This window comes from Diachasma alloeum, unplaced genomic scaffold (assembly GCF_001412515.2).
Source record: "Diachasma alloeum isolate Michigan unplaced genomic scaffold, Dall2.0 Dall_scaffold_00176, whole genome shotgun sequence".
Lineage (NCBI taxonomy): Eukaryota > Metazoa > Arthropoda > Insecta > Hymenoptera > Braconidae > Diachasma > Diachasma alloeum.
This window is the reverse complement of record NW_021680342.1, coordinates 3,580,904-3,600,518: the sequence shown is the minus strand read 5'-3', so window position 1 is coordinate 3,600,518 and position 19,615 is coordinate 3,580,904. Positions and strand designations below refer to the sequence as shown.

The 19,615-nt window shown below is 37.3% G+C and overlaps 4 protein-coding genes across 9 annotated transcripts in view; 3 read left to right on the top strand and 1 right to left on the bottom strand.

Annotated features, from left to right (window-relative positions):
* The window catches only part of LOC107048104 (Down syndrome cell adhesion molecule-like protein Dscam2), an 82,492-nt gene extending 77,108 nt beyond the window's left edge, over window positions 1-5,384 (top strand). The window contains exons 19-23 of one of the 4 annotated variants that reach the window (XM_015271098.1): window positions 385-820; window positions 1,828-1,982; window positions 2,479-2,698; window positions 2,850-2,940; window positions 4,561-5,384. In XM_015271098.1, the coding sequence (XP_015126584.1) occupies window positions 385-820; window positions 1,828-1,982; window positions 2,479-2,698; window positions 2,850-2,940; window positions 4,561-4,819 (1,161 nt within the window). In that variant the 3' untranslated portion in view covers window positions 4,820-5,384. Of the gene's footprint in view, window positions 1-384; window positions 821-1,827; window positions 1,983-2,478; window positions 2,699-2,849; window positions 2,941-4,548 lie in introns of all 4 variants that reach the window. The other 3 variants (XM_015271088.1, XM_015271117.1, XM_015271107.1) reach the window with 3 other exon arrangements.
* A 272-nt stretch (window positions 5,385-5,656) lies between these two features.
* On the top strand, window positions 5,657-9,343 carry LOC107048140 (actin-like protein 6B). Its single transcript, XM_015271169.1, has 6 exons — window positions 5,657-5,687; window positions 5,765-5,959; window positions 6,702-7,139; window positions 7,195-7,535; window positions 8,463-8,558; window positions 8,630-9,343. The coding sequence occupies exons 1-6, from the start codon at window positions 5,663-5,665 to the stop codon at window positions 8,792-8,794; spliced, it is 1,260 nt and encodes a 419-aa protein (XP_015126655.1). The 5' UTR covers window positions 5,657-5,662; the 3' UTR covers window positions 8,795-9,343.
* Window positions 9,344-10,530: 1,187 nt separating this feature from the next.
* On the bottom strand, window positions 10,531-18,998 carry LOC107048130 (battenin). Of its 2 annotated transcripts, none has more exons than XM_015271155.2 (8): window positions 18,429-18,998; window positions 13,570-13,736; window positions 13,329-13,477; window positions 13,026-13,184; window positions 11,946-12,276; window positions 11,728-11,877; window positions 11,510-11,650; window positions 10,531-11,077 (listed from the first exon to the last, which is right to left on the bottom strand). In XM_015271155.2, the coding sequence occupies exons 1-8, from the start codon at window positions 18,442-18,444 to the stop codon at window positions 10,946-10,948; spliced, it is 1,245 nt and encodes a 414-aa protein (XP_015126641.1). In that variant the 5' UTR covers window positions 18,445-18,998; the 3' UTR covers window positions 10,531-10,945. The 2 variants fall into 2 exon arrangements, with proteins under 2 accessions (XP_015126641.1, XP_015126633.1); XM_015271147.1 differs by lacking the exon at window positions 18,429-18,998 and adding an exon at window positions 17,890-17,923.
* Window positions 18,510-19,615, top strand: part of LOC107048147 (putative tRNA (cytidine(32)/guanosine(34)-2'-O)-methyltransferase) — a 46,208-nt gene continuing 45,102 nt past the window's right edge. Inside the window, exon 1 of one of the 2 annotated variants that reach the window (XM_015271192.2) lies at window positions 18,510-19,441. In XM_015271192.2, coding sequence (XP_015126678.1) covers window positions 19,321-19,441 — 121 coding nt within the window. In that variant the 5' untranslated portion in view covers window positions 18,510-19,320. The remainder of the gene's footprint in view (window positions 19,442-19,615) is intronic. The other variant, XM_015271181.2, reaches the window with a different exon arrangement.

The window sequence follows — 19,615 nt, the reverse complement described above, 5'->3', positions numbered from 1 at the left end:
AGCATTTCTATAGGTTTTTCGTATATGATATTCGGATATTTCTATACGAAAATTTCCTATACGGTTCATTTCTATACGAATTTCTACACGAATTCGTATAGAAATAATCCGTATAGGGAATTTTTGTATAGAAATATCCGAATATCATATACGAAAAACCTATAGAAATTCTATACGCAAATCGTATAGAAACTTTCTATACGATTTTTTCATACGTGATTACATTCTGTCAATGTGGTTTTCCACGAAAAACGCTGAGGGCAAATTTTGGAAGTTTTTCTCTTTAAATTATTGGAATAAGAAACAAAAATGAGAAGGAAAAAATAGAAAGTTGGAACACTGGCGTTTCCCCTTGAATTCTTTTCATAAAATATGCTATTGCAGGTTCAGAAGTCGTACACCGTAAGTGATCTCCAACCGGGAACGACCTATGATGTACGTGTTAGAGCTCATAATAACGCCGGCTCATCAGTGGCTGAGTACAAGATAACAACACTCCAGCCCCACATTACAACAACCCTACCCAGCGGCATCGAGATAGATCAGTATATACCCCAGAACGATTCCGTATTGGCTGACCTCAAACTTATCGTTCCACTGATACTTTGCTCATTTGCCATAATTGCGGCAGCCGGTGCAGTATTTTACTGCTTCCGTAAACGTCCATTATTAGGCGATATTGGTAGTCTTCACGATGCTCAAAATGCTGCCGCATTGGACAATAAACAGAATATGGAGCAACGAGAGCAGTACTACGCTACTGTGAGAAAACCCCTGAGATCACCCATCCACGAAATGGCGACGCTCGAGAGAATTCCCGGTGAGTGTCGATTTTCCCGTTGAATTGATTTCCAAACTGAGAGAAAAAACTGCGGATTATCACAGAGATCATTTCTGGAGCTGAGAAAATAGCGTGAAATTGGTGGTCCTCGGCGGAAAGTTGTAGGATACTGAATGAAAAATCCATTTCCTCTCCTCGAAAGAAAGTGATATTCTCGAAAAGATGATAAAAGTTTGAAGTAAGAAGATTGGCTCATTCCTTTCCTTCAAAGTCATTGCGATTGAGAGCAAGAGACGGTCATATTTCAGAAGTATCTGGAGATTTTCCTCTGCAGTACTTCGGTGTTCATTCACTGGGTCGAAGCTTTCAGTATTTTGAGTCATTTTCTCATCTCCTCACACGAACAAAAGATTTCCTGAGCTAAGCAATTCTCACTTCATCGTGAAGTGAATGTTTAAAATTTTCGTGTGAAATTTCAAGGAATTTCATCATTGAAAATTCAAAATATTATGAAAATCAGTGGAAATGGTAAATTTCAGATGAATTATTCCATCAAAAATCAACAGATCTCATGAAAATTCAGGAGAAAATATTCATGAATTTTCAATTAATTCAACATTTTGCGTAACTTGGTACTGAATATTCATGTTTTGGTTGAAATTTCGTGTGAGTTACGGAATTCTCCTTTCCTACCGCTTACAAATTTGCTATTTTATTGAATAGTCAGCGAAATTTTCAATTCCGTGATTTTCTTTTCCTCCAAATCGACCTCCATGTCACTCCCCTGACAGTTACTAGTCAACTATCAACGAAATTTCAATTTGTTTTAACAGTGTGTTCATGTTCAAGCCATGACCAACACTTTACGAAATTCGTACATGTCCTTTCACGTTCCACGAATTTTCGTTCGAATCCATTCGTCCTCAAGAGCTTACGTATTTGCCCGAAGAAATTAGTTTTGTAACATCAAGTCATTTTTTCTCTCGATGCAGCAGTTTCAGTAGATTTTCATATTCACCGGAAACCCAATTATTGACCGCTTACAGAATTCTCCGAGGATATCTACCCATACGCAACATTCCAGTTGAAAGAGAGTGTTCCCCCTGGAGGTGACAGCCGTTGTGAATCAGCCGCCCCCCTCCAAACCTTCGTATATCACGATCCAAGACTGTCCACTGCCGACACACTGCAATTACGCGAGGTAAAAAAATCCATCCAATGGTTGATGAATAATAGCAACTGTTAAAAAAACGTAAAATAAATTCCTCTCTGTCTATCACATGGTACAGAAAATCACCTAGACTATGCACTACTGGCACTTTTTAAACTCGCATGCACGTGTACTTCACCTAGAGCCCCAAAACAATATCATTAGCGTATTCACAATCATTTCATCGTCATCTCGTATAGCTGTCACATTTACTATCGATAGAAAACGTCTTGTGTCATGTGTTTAAGAACAACACAGATCCAAGTGGCTAGTTCATTATCTCACACGACTGCTGGTCCCTTTAATTCGTTTCGCAGCATAAAACATCAATCGTTCAACAATAAAATTATCTATTATCACAAAGATAACACATTAATTATAACAGAGAGAGGACGAATTAATTCCACGGTTATGTGGCTTGCTCCGTTAAATTAGTTCAAAAAAAAGAAATATGCTGAAAAGAAAAACAAATTCCGTCTGATTGCAGTCGGATTGCAACCGGTACACTAAGGTGCGCGGAGGCCGTTCGTCCTCAGCGCCATTGCATAAAACTCACAAGACCAATCACGGCAAGTCCGAGTCGGAGGAATACGACACCCTGGGCTCGGACAGCGACACGGAAGTCGGGACCAGCAGCCGAACTGAGTCTTCCAATCACCTCGTCGATTCGCATCACTCGGCATTTACAGCCGACGCGCGTGTCCACAGTGCGCCACTCTCCTTTTTTCTCACATTCTCTCTTTTTTTTGTTAATACTTGGTTCATTTTTTTTTGTATTTTATTGAAATCTGCATGACACGTAATGTTGAGAATTTCGGAGGCGACGGGGATGAATGATTTTTTACTCGTGTGTTGCAGACTTCCTGTACCATGGACCAGAATCTAGCACGTCTACGGAACCCTCACCGATATTTGAGAGAAAATCGTTTCCTGGAAGGGGAAGACCCAAGTAGGTGCATGTGCATTACACGGTTGGAAGAAAATACTAACATTTGCGGATGGAACGGGCGAATGTCGCAATGATATTTTCGTGGCCTGAGAAAGTAGATAAAGATTCGATCAATGCACGATCGGATTCAGAAATCATATCGGAGTAGTGGATAGCAATACTGGAGGATAAATAGTTATTCTTTTTCAAATGAAGTTAATATTCTCGAAACGATAAGAGAAGTTTGAAATAAGAGGACGGGGTCATTTCTTTCCTTGAAACTCATTGCGATTGCGAGCGGGCGATGGCCATATTTCGGGAATGCATGAATATTTTCCTTTACATGATTTCTGTATTCATTCGATACGAGTCCCCAATTCAGGTCATTTTCGCTTCATTATCTGACACGAGAGGAACTCTCACATCATGCCAAGAAACTCTCATTTCAACGTGAAGTATTCATGTTCAAGTCATAAACGCCTCACGGAATTCGGACATGGCATGTCTTATTATGCGGAATTCTTGTCCCAAGCCGTTTGTCCTCACGAGATGACATATTTGGCTGCAGAAAATAGCTTTTTTTATTATTAAAAAACTAAGCGCCGCGTTTTTTTGTTATGACAAAAAATAAGTTTAGCTCATCGCCCTCGCCTTCGGCTCGGGCTGCAAACTCATATTCCCCAGAACTTTTTTTTTGGCCTAATAACGAAATTTACTATTTTGCAATTTTATCCGTATAGCAGGGATTCATGGGCGCGCCTCGGACATCATGACAAAAATACTGATAAAAGTATTTTTTTACGAATCTGATTTTATAATCCTAGCGAAAGGCGAGAATTATAATGAACTGAGTACAATATTTTATGTTTCGAGGCGCCACAAACCCCGATTTTAACCTCGATTCGCTCAGCCGATACTTAAGATAGTTTACATCTCACGATCCACAAAGTATTTCCTGACGGATGTGATTATAATCCTCACTTTCGACTCAATTGCACTGTTAAAAATTTTTATCTGAAATTTCCGGTACACTTTTTGGAAATTTTTATCGAATGTAATTACCACTGAAATTTCAAGGAATTTCGTCATTGAAAATTCACAATTTCGTGGAAAAATCAAAGAGAACTGTAGATTTCAGTTCCATTTTTCCCTGAAAATGAATAGAAAACCAGAAAAATGCAGTAAATATATTCTTCAATTTTTAGGGCAGTGACAGTGAATGCGATTTAGGGGGGCAAAAATCATGAAATTTCAGATTTCACTGAAAATTCAATGAAATTTGGCGCTGAATCCTCATATTAGATTGGAAATTCAAGTTAAGGAATTCTCGTCTCGAATTTTACTGATTTTTCAGTAAAATCTGAAATTTCATGATTTTTTTCGCCTAAATCCAATTCAATGTTGCTGTCCTGAAAATTAATAGTCGACTGTCCACGAAATTTCATTTATTTCTAACAGTGTGTAAACTCTCATTCGTCAGAAAATACTTTGCGGACATAAAAGCGGGTATAATGCGAATGAAATCTACTATTATCCCCACTTCGTGCAACTAGAATCGAAACTCCTGGAACATGAAATTCCATTGTGATATCAAGTCGTTTTGACACACCTAAATGCTGATTAATCCAGGATTAAACACAGGATGCTACAGTTGGCGCGTTATACCAGCGAGGAGACCCGTACAAGTTTCGGGACAATCCCCAGGCCTGGCAATTCCAAGCACCAGTCGGGCACTATCAGTAGAGAGCAGGGGGATGCAGGATCAGGAAACCTGTTCGTCCCCAAGTTGGATCCACCCTCGGGCTTCTCCGACGCGCTTGAGTTAAGCGAAGCTGAGTGTGACATTGACCGAGGCAATCACGGTCAACGGCATTTACGTGACTTTGTTATAGCGGTGTAAATAACTGTGCAAAATTCCCCCAAGCCCCCCCCCTCCGCCACGTCCCACCAAAGAAAAATAAACAAAGCCCGTGATATATTAACTTTAAAACACAAACGACTAAAGAGAAAGAGACGAAGACGCGAAGAACGCAGATAACCCCTCTCTATCCATCCCTCCTTGGAAATGAAAATCATCGTAATAATAAAAATAAATGGAAAATGACAATGTGTCCCAAACATACCGATGTGTCGATGTAACTACTGTTAAACTCAAGCGCCGTTAAAATTAACGAATGAATGAATCGAATGAGAAAATTTAAAGAAGGTGTTAGAATGTAAAAGATAAAAAAATTTATCTGTAAGTTAAATGAAAAAAAAAACTGAGCAATGTTGTTCTGCTCGACACACGTGCAACACTAACTTTTTAATCGTAAAACAAATTTTTCCATGTCTCGGAACAAAAGTACGCAAACCGATGGTTTTTCCTGTTGATATATTATATATATTATATATACTTTATTATTATATATGAATTATTTACCACGGAGGACAAAAAAAATTAACACTTTTGTGTTTTAGGTGAACTGTAGATTATTTACATTCTATATTTACTTTGTAAAATATACAATATTGATTGAACAATGGCCACACGAATTTCATGAAAATTACTCTCCCCTCCCGCCCCATTGATTAGCATAAATCACATTTGAGAGTTGAATAGAAACTCCAGCTACTCTTGACGAGCTGGATGAGGTAATATTGGGCCACCACCCTATTCTCACCACGCAAGTCCGTTCGCGAAAAAGGGGATGAATGCGCATGCGAAAATTTCAATGCTCATTCGGCGTCGGTCAGATACACTATGAGCGGTGGTGTCTACGGTGGTGGTAAGACATCTACAATATTTTGTACACAAATAATCATCAACAAATGTATATCTGTGGTTAATCCACGTGTTGGGTAGATGAGGTTGGCGCCATTATATTTGACATTGGGCATCAGAGTCTGCGGGTCGGTTATGGAGGTGAGGACAGCCCAAAAGCCGAAATTCCCACTAGTCTGGGGGTGTGGGAGGACCCGGCCGAATCTACTAACGGGGTACACACTCCCAGAAAACGATACAATATCGATGTTACTGCGATACAAGTGCGACGGAAAGGTAAATTTTGGATAGACGATTTCAATTGTTTAAGGGCGGATTATTTTCAGAGTTTTTTTAAAATAATTTTTAATTGAAATGGGAAGGGATTTTTCTCGCACAAAAAAGAGAATGGGAATGACGAAATATTATCAACATCTTCGAGACATTAACATCGTCAGCTTTTTAATTAGTTTGTAAATGTCAAATAAATATTGTGTTTGGCTCTCACCTCCCATAGTATTGCAATCATCAAGTGAGAAAACTGTTTTTACATTTAGAAAAATGACGCTTTTGAAGCAAATAGAACTCTGTATTCGAATTTTTTTTTCATGTCATATATTGACTTCAATGAAAACGTATCCAATAAACAATTGAGTTGATCCAAATAAAATATTATTGCAAACAGCGATTTCATTTCTGGCTGATTAGGTCTTTATTTGGATTAAGGAAACATTTCTTCACATTTCAATGAGCTATTTAATGCGAATGTAAAGAATAAAAATCAAATTCAAGTTTGAATCACAGCTTTATTACGAGCTATTATCCATTTATTACCTCAAACCCATTCACTTGATTCAGTAAAGTTTCTTTAATTATTCGTATTCATGTATTTGAGAGAAAGATTAGATGAGGCGAAATCACAAAGTCATAATACCACGCGAAAATCTCCGGAAATATAATGAAACATGCCTCCATCATGTTTCAAAATTAGAAATAACTCCCCCGAGTAAATAACAAAACCATTGACGAATTCTCTCAGACATGGAGATAGTCAGTATGATGAAGGACGGTATGATAGACGACTGGGACATGTTCGAACGCCTAGCGGAATACACCTACAAACAGCGTCTCCACGCTCTGTCCGAGCACCACCCGATCCTAATGACCGAGTGTCCTTGGAACACGCGAGTGAAGCGCGAAAAACTGCTCGAGCTGATGTTCGAGAAGTTCAACGTTCCTGCCATGTATATCTGCAAAAATGCTGTGCTAGCGGCTTACGCTAATGGGCGATCAACCGCGATGGTCGTTGACAGCGGTGCCACCCACACAAGTGCAGTGCCTGTTCACGATGGATATGTCATCACTCAAGGAATCGTAAAAAGTCCATTAGGCGGCGACTTCATTACCATGCAGTGCAGACAATTTTTCGAGGAGAAAAATATCGAACTGGTGCCTGCCTGCTTGGTAGGCAGTAAAGGTACATGACTCTCTTCCCTTCGAGATATTTTTTCACAGTGAATTAATACTTTTAGATATAGTTAGGGAGAGGGATAACCCTCGATGGACTAAAAAACCAGGCCCTCCACCCACATCCACCTGGCTCAGTTACATGGTTCGAGAATTGCTGCAGGATTTCCAGATGAATTGCCTTCAAGTCGCAGATTCTCCGTACGACGAAGACGTCGCGAATGCCCTCCCAATGAAGCATTTCGAATTCCCTACTGGGTACAATGATGATTATGGATCGGTGAGGCTTATGATACCAGAAGCTCTCTTCGATCCGAGTAATGTGAAAGGGGTTGGAGCGAGCATTCTTGGAATTGGCCCTCTCGTCACTACCAGTGTTGGAATGTGCGATATGGATATAAGACCTGTGAGTTTTTTGCTTTCTACACTATTGGAAAATTACTCTCGGCATTTCAAATAGAGCATCCTGAGATTTTGAAGAAATTTTAATGGCATTTCCATACGTGGTGTTATTAGGGGGAATTCAAGCATTTGCCGTTTTTTAAAAATTCTTTTCGTTAATTCATTTTACGAAGAAACTAATAAATTTGGCAGGGTGGTCGTGGATTTTACGTACAACAGTGGAAATGATTGAAAATTGTGAAAATTCAGGCAACTATTGTTGTGAATTCTCAATCTATTGAAAATTCAAATATTAATGATCGTTTGTTGAATTGCAACGATTTGATCTTGTTATTTACAAAGAAAAGAATTTTTTTCGAGGATTTGCAAGCGCGTCAAATGTTCGAATGCTTCAGCATTCTAACATTTGACGAGTTGTAAATCACGAAATCAAGTGTTTTTGACACTAGTTTTGATGACCTCATCCTAAATCGTAGCCACTTTCTCCCCAAATTCCAGTGATTGACTCGCTGAAGTTTAACGGAATTCTAATTATTGTCTAGACCCCTAAAAATTACGGATGTATTTCTAAAAACTCAATCTTTTCCTACATCTCGTTATTCGTTCATTGAAGACTCAACAGCCTTTTAATCCTGTCAAAAGAAAATTGCAATGCGCTTCAATTCTCGATATCTTCATTTATAAACAGAAAATAGAGATTTCTAGCTAATAACAAATCTCCAATTCTGCCCCACCTACCCCCAACACATTAAAAGATGGAGGCAATACGAATCAATAAAATCTTCTCAATTTCCAAGATCAATTCTCTCAAATTGAATTGAAATTCACAGCATTAAAATTTCACATGCACTCATTAAAACTCTGCAAAATGTCTGACAGTGCATTTTCCTTATTACTCGCAATAAAAATTTGCTTCACGACCTACTTCCAGAGTCTCTACGGTAGTGTAGTTGTCACGGGTGGCAATTCTTGTTTACAAGGCTTCAGTGATCGTCTCAACCGAGATCTATCCAGCAAAACTCCACCGGTAATAAAAACAGATGTCTAATATCGGGAGTGTTTGCACAACGAGTCTTTCAATCCCCTTTATTGTTGCAGAGTATGCGACTGAAGATAATGAGTGCCAATAGCTCAAGCGAACGACGGTTTGGTGCATGGATCGGGGGTTCTATACTCAGTTCCTTAGGAACATTCCAACAAATGTGGCTGTCGCGACAAGAGTATGAAGAATCTGGCAAGCGAATACTGGATAAATGCGCCTGAGTTCAGTTATTGAGAACAATCGCGTTGTTTTTCAATGCTTATCTTGATGACACGGTTTATCACGATGAATTGTGAATTAGAGTCGAGGGTAATTTTATGGATAGTGCCAAAATAATCACGGGTGCTCATTAAGAATACTTTGATTACGTATTTCAAGTGATTTAGCTCGCAAGCTGTATCAATTTTCTTCGTCTTCCTATTTTTATACAGAAAAGAAAATAATACTGTATCGCTCAAGTGTGACTGATCATTCGTGGCAATCATTTAGCTAACGCGCAATCTCCGATTGTCACACACGCTCAAATCCATTTCCATATCTAATGTATAGGTTTTTCTGTGTGCGTGAACGTAATAATGTTGAAATTAAGATGATGGTGATGTCTTGATTAATCCTTCAGTACTCATGGGATTTTGGATACTTTCTTTGGAGTCGTTTTCGTCATAGAAAATAAGAGCTTCAACAGTAGTAATAGAAGACAGTACTTGAATTGAGAGCGAAATGTCAGAATTTCAAGATCGAAAGCATAATTTGAAACCTGCCTTTTTACAACGAAGAGCAAATAAATCATACTCTACACAATTTGAAATGTTCATTTATTCCGAAAATCATAGAATTTTATAGAAAGTTGTAGAACATTCTATGATTCTAGATCGGTACAGAATCGTCTGGAAAATTCGAGAATCGTCTGAAAAATCCTCATCCTCATTGTTCCCAAAAATCGTGGAAAGTTTTCGGAAATTGAGGATAAATGCAGACCTGTAACAATACATCTGAGAATTTTGGCAATCATTTCGAAAGCTCCCCAATTTTCCAAGTTTTAATAATTTTTTCTAGCCTATCCTAACAGATTCTGGAGCACAAGAAATTTCTAAAAACTCCTCGATCACTGCCAAAGCTTACGAGAACTTTTTATGATTGATGTACCTTAATATTGATTGATGATGATGAATATTTTAGAATATTCTAGAATGTCTGAGCATTCATTCCCTACACGGAGAAAAAGTGCAGAAAAAATAAAGTGACAAGAAACAATAAAGTGACTTTGTTACGTAAAAACACGGAACAAAGCCGTTACGAAAATCAAATTTACGGTAGTTTAACTGAACGGGTGAAGGTTCAGCGACTAATATTTAGGGGAGAGTGGGGCAAAATGAAACACTCGAAAAACGACGGTTTGACGCAATTCAAGCAAAAAAATTTTTTTCTGTTCATTTTGTTTTAATAACTTTTGTTTATCAACTTTTTTTTATTCTTAGGAATACTGATGAAAATAATAGATTTCCATTTCAGTAGAATGGAAGATTATTGAGAAGTCTTGACGGGAGGAGATTTTGTCAATGGATTAATTAAAAAAGAAATGAAACAGCAAAATCCAAAGTCTAGAGCAAGGTCCAGGGGAGACCCAGAGGGGGAAAACGGAAAATGTGATGCTGAATTTCAGTCGAATGAAAAAAGAAAAGTATAATCAGCCTAATCTAATCAATTGAACTATAAGACGAATGGAAAATTATTATTCTCATCAGTACTCCCAATAATAAAGAAAGTTAATGAAGAAAAAGTAGACAAAAAAAAATTTTCTTTTTGGCGGTTCCATTTAGCCCCACTCTCCCCTACGAGGAAATTTCCGTTTTGGTGAAATAAAAAATGATTGAAAAGACATTGGGACGTCTTCCTCGCGTGAGTGGCGAAAGGTAAAGATGTGTATTTCTTTCTAGAAAGAGAATAGAACAGGTGGTCATGTACGAACATATTTATTATTTGTATAACCATAATAAACGGCGCTGACAAAAACTTATCTAGCCATGATAACACAAGCAGTCATTGACCGAATGACAAAATTATCGTCACAATCTGTTCTTAGTGTACATGAAATTGAAGAAAATTACACCTGGAATATGTCATCCCGTTGCTTCCTATAGGAATCGCCGAGCGTGACTATCAAAAATAGGCATAACTTTGCAGCTAAGGCATCCACTTTCTGAAACCATTCATCCTCACGCGTGTAACATCAATTATCCTTAATAAAATATTTTTAATACTCAAAAAAATCCTCCACACATGGAGGATGAGGTTTTTTAAGCGTAATACGATTCTCTAGGACTTCAGGTCATCAGTCGAAATACGAAATCGACGATTCGTAGTGATGAACATCACCGGATGGGTCGTGGCAGCTTGCAGATGGCTGCATGAGCCTCCATTGCTGTCCATCCTGCTAATGTTATTCCGAGTGAGTCGGCCATGGTGACTATTCCTAATGAATCTTTCAGGTCCTCAGCAGGTATCTATGACGGAGCCAATCATTCGTGATAACTTCATTATTTTATCGTGAGAATTGATCTTTTAGAAATTTTTAATCATCAAAGTTGTTCAGTTAAATGAGGAAAATTGAACAAAAATTACATTTTGCGAAGAAAAACTTTTTTTTAGATGTTCCGTTTTGCGGAAAATTTTACTATAAGAAAGATAATAGTGAAGCGAGATTGTAATTCAGTGAAAACGCCTTTTTACGGAAGATAATTTGCGTAAGAAATGAAGATTTTTCAATCATTTTATGAATTTTCTTCAAAACATAGACTTTCCCATTTCTTCATTTACAGAATGCTTCCTAATAAGTGAAAATGAGAAATTTAAGCCTTAAAATCAAAATGATCAAATTATTAAAAACATGAGAAAGTGCTTGAATATCATTAAATGCGTATGAAGACTATAATTACCGTCTGGAGCATACTGTAGAAGGTATTAACATAGGCTCCCCCACCTAGAAGTCCCTCCCAGAAGGTCACTACGAAAACTATCCAAATATTCGGAATGTAAAAGAAGATTGCTTCGGTAGAGAATAAGATCACATTCAAACCCTTAAAAAAATTACAAGTATTATCAGTACCACTGTACACACTATTCCCCTTTCAATCGATAACGACGCTCATATTACCTGAAGAATTGCCATCACCCAAACTTTTTTGAACGTAATAAAAGTAGCTGAAGATCTCGAAATGAAAACCCCAATTTGATAATCCACCTGCAGCCACCTGTACTGCTCGGAGTGATTCAACCAAATTCCATCAAATTGAATGAGTTCATACTGCAGCAGACGACAAGAATTTACAATCAATGTTCGTGGCCGAATGATTATTTGGGGAGGAAACTCACCAAACCCATATTAATGAAATACTCGAAGAAATAGACGAGACCTAGGGGTAGCAGGTACACTAGTAGTTTCGGCAGGAGTTGAAACTTTTCCGGGATAGTCTTCTTGGGCATTTTCACGATCTCCTCTTGACTGTCAATGCCATATTTGACGATTGGTTGCTCCGCTGGATGCACCATGAGGAGCCAAAAGGCTATGGCTTGAATCACGGGAATAATGAGCATTGCTAGTAACGCAGTTTCTGAAGACATGATCATGGTTAATCCAGCGTAAGAGAAAGCACCTATGATTCCAGCTCCACCAGTACCAGATGACCAAGATGCTATACTTTCTCTAAGAAATAAGAATTAAAAATGAAGAAATGGACAGGAATAAAATTTTTTATAACAAGTTATTCCTAAATTTGCGTAATCGTGCTGCGTATTGGTCTTCCAGGAATTTCTGTGCATAAAGTTTACAAAAATACATTCTATTTATTTCTGTCCTTTTTTTCATGTTATATGAACATTTTATGCGAAAATGAAAAAATTGTGAGTTCAAATATTGGAATTTTTACTACAGAGAAAAAGCATGTACCACACTGAGAGAAAAAAAGATTTTTCAGCAGAAAAAAATTCGTCTCACAAACTTTCTAGATTGAGCCGAATCGAACCATTTTTTCGACTAAAATGGATAATTTTCCACATAATTCGCTTGAGTTTGTCACAATCAACGATTAAAACTGTGGAAATTTATTCAGTCAACCAGATTTTTAATTATCCATTCTTCTCATGAGACTGGTCCAAGTTGTAAGCCTTTTCGGCATCCAATCGAGGAAACGACTGTGACAAGAATGGACCTAATCCTAGAAATTCTTCTTTCTCACAGTGGATTTTATCAAATTACAATATTTCTACTGAATATTTATATAAAATATCCTCATTTCTATTAAACATATAGCATTATTTACTAGTTTCGGAAAGAAAGTCCTGCAGGGCCAGTAAGCAACAATATTATTAGAATTGAAGAGTAAATTTTTATAAAAAATTCTCTTTGTGCAGTCGGCAATTTAATGGCAACAAAAAAAAGTAAAAATTCATTACTTTCCAAACTTGTGACTGTAACTAACAATCGAGACCTCCCCAAGACCCGAGGAAACAGACGTCAAGACGACCCCAAAAATAGTGATCCACTGTGTTTCACCAAGAGAAACAGCGAGAAATCCAGCTATTGAACACAGGACACAAGTCGTCAGGCGGACACTGTAATTGTCGAATAAGACGGCCATGCCGTGATGAGACATCGAGGGACTTGGGCTCATGAACCCCCAAGATTTGTTCATGGTGCGACCGATTCTCTACATCTGCAGATAATAGAAATCATCGCAATTGTGATTCAATACTTACTGCACGAAAAACGGTAGGAATGGTACCATTAATTTTACTAGGAGACAGGGAACTATGTCCGCCAGCAGAATAGCTCCTGTTGATACTGCATTGCATCCCCGGGAGTCTGTGGTTGCATTTGTTATCGAGCTATTAGTTTTATCATGATCCTGGAAATCCAATGCATAATCGTTCGATCATAAAGTTTCAGAATGATCTGATTGTTTTTCATAAAAATCTGATTATTTTTTATTGAACGTACATTTGTCCCGAATCTTGAGGCCAGAATATCGTGTGCCGCGGTGAGTACCACTACATATCCATAGTTATTGCAGAGTCCTAGAATCCAGAAAGCAAGAAGATTCCTCCACCTCGTTGTACTTGAATTCGACTCGACGTCATTGAATTCATTCTCATTCGAGTGTGAAGCTGTCACCGATAAACGTCCAATCGATTAGAATTGAGGTAATACTTTGGACGTATTCCGATACGCGTATTGATGAATGGCTACATGAAATAATGAACAACTCTGACTCATATTACTGAATATTGCGCCCCTTTATCGAAAGGTATTACGTAATTTCTATTGATTACACGGAGACAAAACTTCAGGAAAAATAACGTTACAAAACGGCATTCTGAGGTGGAATGCTCGTTTGTACATTTTTTACTTCAAGTCCTGAAAATTTTATAGATAATTCTTACGTGACATTTATTTATGCATTACGATTACGTCTCACAACGTAATTTTTACGTTATTTCTGTGGTACTTTTCTTCGAACTATTCTTCTGTCTGAAAATGAAGAATTAATTGCTAAAAACAATGCTAAAAATTTTTGACTGAAATTTCCAGTTCAAGACTAAAGGTTTTCGAAAATTATTGAAAGTTTTTATTGTGTCATAGTTTCACTCGAATTTCAGAGGATTTCGCCATTGAAAATCCAAAATTTCGCGGAAAACTCGACGTAAACTGTAAATTTCAGGTCAACATTAGTCTTCAATTCTCAATTAATTGCGATTTCAACGCAATTCGATACTGAATATTCGCATTTTGATGGAAAAATCAATTAAATAGGGGATTTTTCGTTTTGCTACTGCTCAACAATTTGGAATTTTAAGACTTTTCTCCCTTAAATCGAGTTTGACGTCAACTAGTCAACTATCCATGAAATTTAGATTTTTTCCAACAGTATACTGCATCAACCGACGATAATTCAACGTCCGAAAAAAATTCTCCCCCGACAACACGTTTCTCTTGTTTATAAATGACAAACTCTAATTTCTTCATCTAATATTGCGTAAACGCAGTTATATCCGGTAGTCAATTCATATTGAAAAGACGGCGTTCAACCAATTTGACGAGGAAAACTGCCTCATGTTTAAAAATGGCCTCGGTGGCTGTTCTCGAATGCCGAAGTCATTCATTTCCGCATGAAATCCTCGACATTCTTTTACTATAAGTTCATGACCATACGCAACAGGGTCAATGGAATCTCGACCGAGATTTATCGAATTTCATAATGTTTGACTGATGATGACTGATATCACGTGTCACGGCTGCATTTATTATCATTCACCTCGTATCGGCAGAGTGGAAAACCAGTGAGGATAATATCTTCATATTTGTGTATGATAATGACCTCGTCCTCGCCGGTATTATTTTCACTCGCTCTATATCGTCGTATTTTTACCGTCTGGCATTCATCGAACTGGAAAGCCTATTTTTATGCGCACAACACTTTGGAGAATTGCAGCGCCAGAATTGCCTAGCCACGAGAATAAAATGAGATCACGTGAAACTCTCAATTGAATACGATTGATCTGTCCCGAAGGGTTCAATTGACGAAGTTCCACTATACGAATCCACTCATCTCATTTTCTGCGCACTAGCAAAATTCAATTCAATTCGCGAAAATATTGATTAGCAAATGAGCGAGGTCGTTTCAATGAATAAACTGATTTCAAAACATTTACTTTGAAGCTGTTTCAATAGATAACACGTATAAAACACAGAAGATGGGAAGTTCAATAATATCAGGTTTTAGAACTCGTTTCAATAACACTCGTCGAATTTCGAGATAGCGAACGGGAAATTTATACCGAACAACTGTTCACACGAAACATTGTATGTATTCAATATACCCGGAGCAATTTCGTCTTTCCATACATCATATTGATTAGTTGGCTATCTCAGTCCTGCACAGTTAATTCATCGCCTTATCATGCAACTGAGAGAATACGATCTAATCTATTTTTATCGCAAATACAATTAATCAAATTAATAAGCGGGAGTAAATGCGGATATCTTAGGAATATTTCAGTTTGATAAGGAACCCCTCACGAGAAAAATATGTATGCGCAAATATATGTGTAATATGTTTAACAATGACATGAATATGACCTTATTAATATTCGGGATATATGAGGAGTATTTTTTATGTTAAAGAGCGGAGGGAAACGGAGAATTTATTTTTTTGTTCGTTTCAAGTGGATGCGCCATTCAGAAGTTATAAATTTTTGAATATTTAAAGTGCCGCAGCCATTATCTCAGGAACAGACGAAAAATGGTGGTGTAATAAAATCTGGCATGGAAGGCTCCGTACATTCGTCGTTTATGTAACTTTCCGTATGGAGCATCTGCCCAAATGCAGTTTTATGCTCGCAGAAAACTTTCTTTTCAAAATTCCCTTTAAAATTTTAAGTAAAAAATCGTGGAATTTTTAACGAAAAATTCATTTACATATAATTTATTATATTTTGTTGCAATTATATTTTTTTGACATTTCAGAATATTCAATGAAATCAAAATTTTTAGGTCCACAGTGGAAATTATTAAAAATTTTGAAATTTCAGGCAATTGTTCCTCATAATTTTCAACCCATTGGAAATTTATTTGAGTGGCATGTTTAATTTTCGCAATGACTTTGAAAATTCTCGCAGCCATTGAAATATCAATTACTTTTCAAGATTAAAAATACAATTTTGTTGATTTTTCAAGGCGAATAAACGATTCTATGAACAATTTGAACAATTTTTTAAAATTTATAACAGTATAGTAATTGACAGCGCATTGCACTTTCGGAATTTTTTACTAGAATTCCAGTGAATAGGTGCAATATTCTGAGTTCATATTCAATTTTTTTTGGGAATTTTTTACCTAAAATATTGTTTTTTCTGTTAGAATTAAGAAGTGATTTTTAAAAGGAATTTCTCCTCCTGTGCGACAAAAATAAAATGCAAGACCTTGGAAGTCTGACTTTACCGAATACATTGACATTGAGAACAGTCAGCTGGCCTTCCCCATGAATCGTGTTCCAAACGTAACTACGATCCTCGAATCGTCCTCACGTGCCACTTGATTTCCCGTGCGAAATCTAAGGCCGAGGTTGCGGAGCCTCATGAAAGCAAAATGCGCATGGGAAAGAATTCTCCAACCGCAAATATTAGTTATATAAATAGCTTCGGATAGACCACCGCAATCTTTCTTTCAAAATCTAAAAATAAAATCCATCTTTTGATCTAATTTCGCGGAATCGAAATCTTCCATGCCTTAGACGCAACAGTAGTAGCTTTTACTTTGTCGAAATACTGGATTTTATCGTTATGAAGCATCACAGGCAGAATAATATTGACCATCGCACGAGCGTTGAAGAACCTTCCGGGGAAATAAAGCATTGACATATGCACAACGAAAAATATCGACAAAAAATTGTCCAGAAAATCTCGGAAATTTTATTATACGAAAGGTAATTGTGGAGTGAAATCTAATAGTTCAATGTGATATCTGTATATGTTGAATTATTTTTTTCCGCTCAGTAGTTTTGTAAAAAATGTAGTTATAAAAAAAAGTCTCAGCTTTCCGAAAAAAATGCGAAACCGTTTGGGAACCTCGTAAAATGAGCCATTTTATTTCAAAGCTTTATTTTTCCAAGTTAGAATTTTTGAGAAACAAAATATATTAAACATTGTTTTATACGAAGCATATGTATACGTGTAAAAAAGATTGAAATATTGAATGCGCAAAGAACGAAGTCGAATAGTTTCCAAGCAATAATCGAGTTGGAGGACTGAAATTTTCCACAGAGCCATAGCCAATGAGCAATTAAAACATATTAAAAATTGAAAAAAATTTTGAATTGAAATATGCCACCAAATGGATGAACGGTTGCCTGCGAAAAATAACTTATGATTCGTTCGCTAAAAAAATTACTTCTACGAATGCAAAAATTACAGTTCCCTACTCAGTAAAATATCCGGCACCGGTATGATATTTTCTTCTGACACCGATGCGAAGGGCATTTCTTAAAAAAATCCTTCATCATTACAGCAAAATCCTTACAAATTGAGTAATTGAGTTGAATTATTCACATTCACTGTCGTAATTTTTATAGAATTCCGCATAACTGTTACAGTTTCAGAAGAAATTACCCTCACCTCAGGTGAAAAAGACCTGGAAATCAATTCCGCACCCCGATTACTTAATTTGTTTACTAAATTTCCTCCCACTTTTCCCTCCACACAAGAACATAAAACTAAAAATAAAGATCGTAAGCAATAAAATGAAATGACCACGACACTAAACTGTGAACGGAGAAGACAGAAGCGAGGAACATCTGTTTCCACTCAACCGTTTCCAGAGAAATGATTGCGCGTCCCTAACAATCAGATTGATTGGCCAATAATCATCACAATTTCGAGTGCTTCAGGCAGGGAAGGAAAGAAAATTTTATCGTCCTTGGGAAGCTTCAGGAGTCACTGAAGCGCTTCCTCGGAACGTCATTTTCACGTTTCACCACGTGCGGCTTTTCAAATGCGATTAGAAGGAATTGTACACCCGAAGGGCCATAAATAATCGTAACAGTACCATTGATGAGTCTGATGCCTCAAATATGTGAGACAAAACAAAAATGTTCAACGTAATAAGAGTTATTAGGATAATAACCGATGAATGCAAATAGAACGTGAGAAATTCTTCAGAAACGTGAATCGCCCGAGCCTGGATATGCCTCAAAATTCATTCACGATAATTTCTCCGCCGTAATTCAATTACTCCGTAATTCTATGCAGCAGATGGATGAGTGCAAAAAGAAGATAAGAAAAATGCTGAGTACGTGGAAATACCTCTTTTAACATCCATCCTGCAGCAGTGTTTCCTCTTCACATCAATTACTCTCGATTCAATTGAAGTATTTAATAATGCATGAATGTTTCTCGAAAACTCAACGGTGCTTCAGGAAACCACTCAACACAACCAGTCGTATCAGCCGCAATGGAGACACTGGCGGTCCTTATCGCGATACACTGGGTATAAGTCTCTTCGCCGACTGTTTCTTCGGAAATTATAAACATCGAGGCTCTCTGGCTTCACCAGGTTTTCCCGCAGCTCTATTAATCAATCACCAATTGCACGATGGACGAGAGAAAAATAAAGAACCGGAAAAACACATTCCAATTGTTCAATTCACGCAATTATCGTGTTTCCATAGTCAACAGGAAAAAATAGTCATTTGGTTTTCTTATCGGCGCTTGTACACTTCACACTTCGCCCTGGGAACCCGCGGATATCCGAAGCACGAGTTATATTTCGACGATTAGTGAACGATATTGTTTATGTTAGAGAAGTAGTGAATAATTTACGAAGGATTCGCAAGGTGAATCCTTTGACATTTTGTCGTAACAATTACAGCAAAACTCGCCACATTTTCAAAACGAATTTGCTAGGTGGCGCCACGAGAAACGTACGCACGTGCAGTTCAAGTTCATGTGACGTCAATACATTGTGTCTTGCACTATTCAACTGCTTGTGAATAAATTTGTTTCAGAATTGTAACAATTTTGAATTGTGAAATCTGTATTTTATCAGTTTTTCATCGAGTGAAGGGAAGTAATATTCTTGTGTGTGGGGGTGTGTGTATTCTGTATTTTGAAATTAACCTCAAAGAGAGAGGAGTAGAGTACCTGCCAGTATTTTTGGAGTCATTTGTTAATTTAAGTGAAGTAGTGACTTTAAAAAATGGGAAAAACGTCGAAAGATAAGAGGGATATTTATTATCGAAAAGCGAAGGAGGAGGGATGGAGAGCTAGGAGTGCATTCAAGCTGCTCCAAATTGATAGTGAATTCGAAATCTTGAAGGGTATGTACACAAACCCTATTGCATTATAATATTGTGTTCAATATTTTAGAATAATCAGTAGATTTGTGTGAATTATAGTGGAGTTTTCGATGTTCATTGTACACTGTTTTGAATATTTCGATGAGATTTTCTGTAAATTTATGAGAAAATTGTGGCAAGTGACAGTTCCACTTA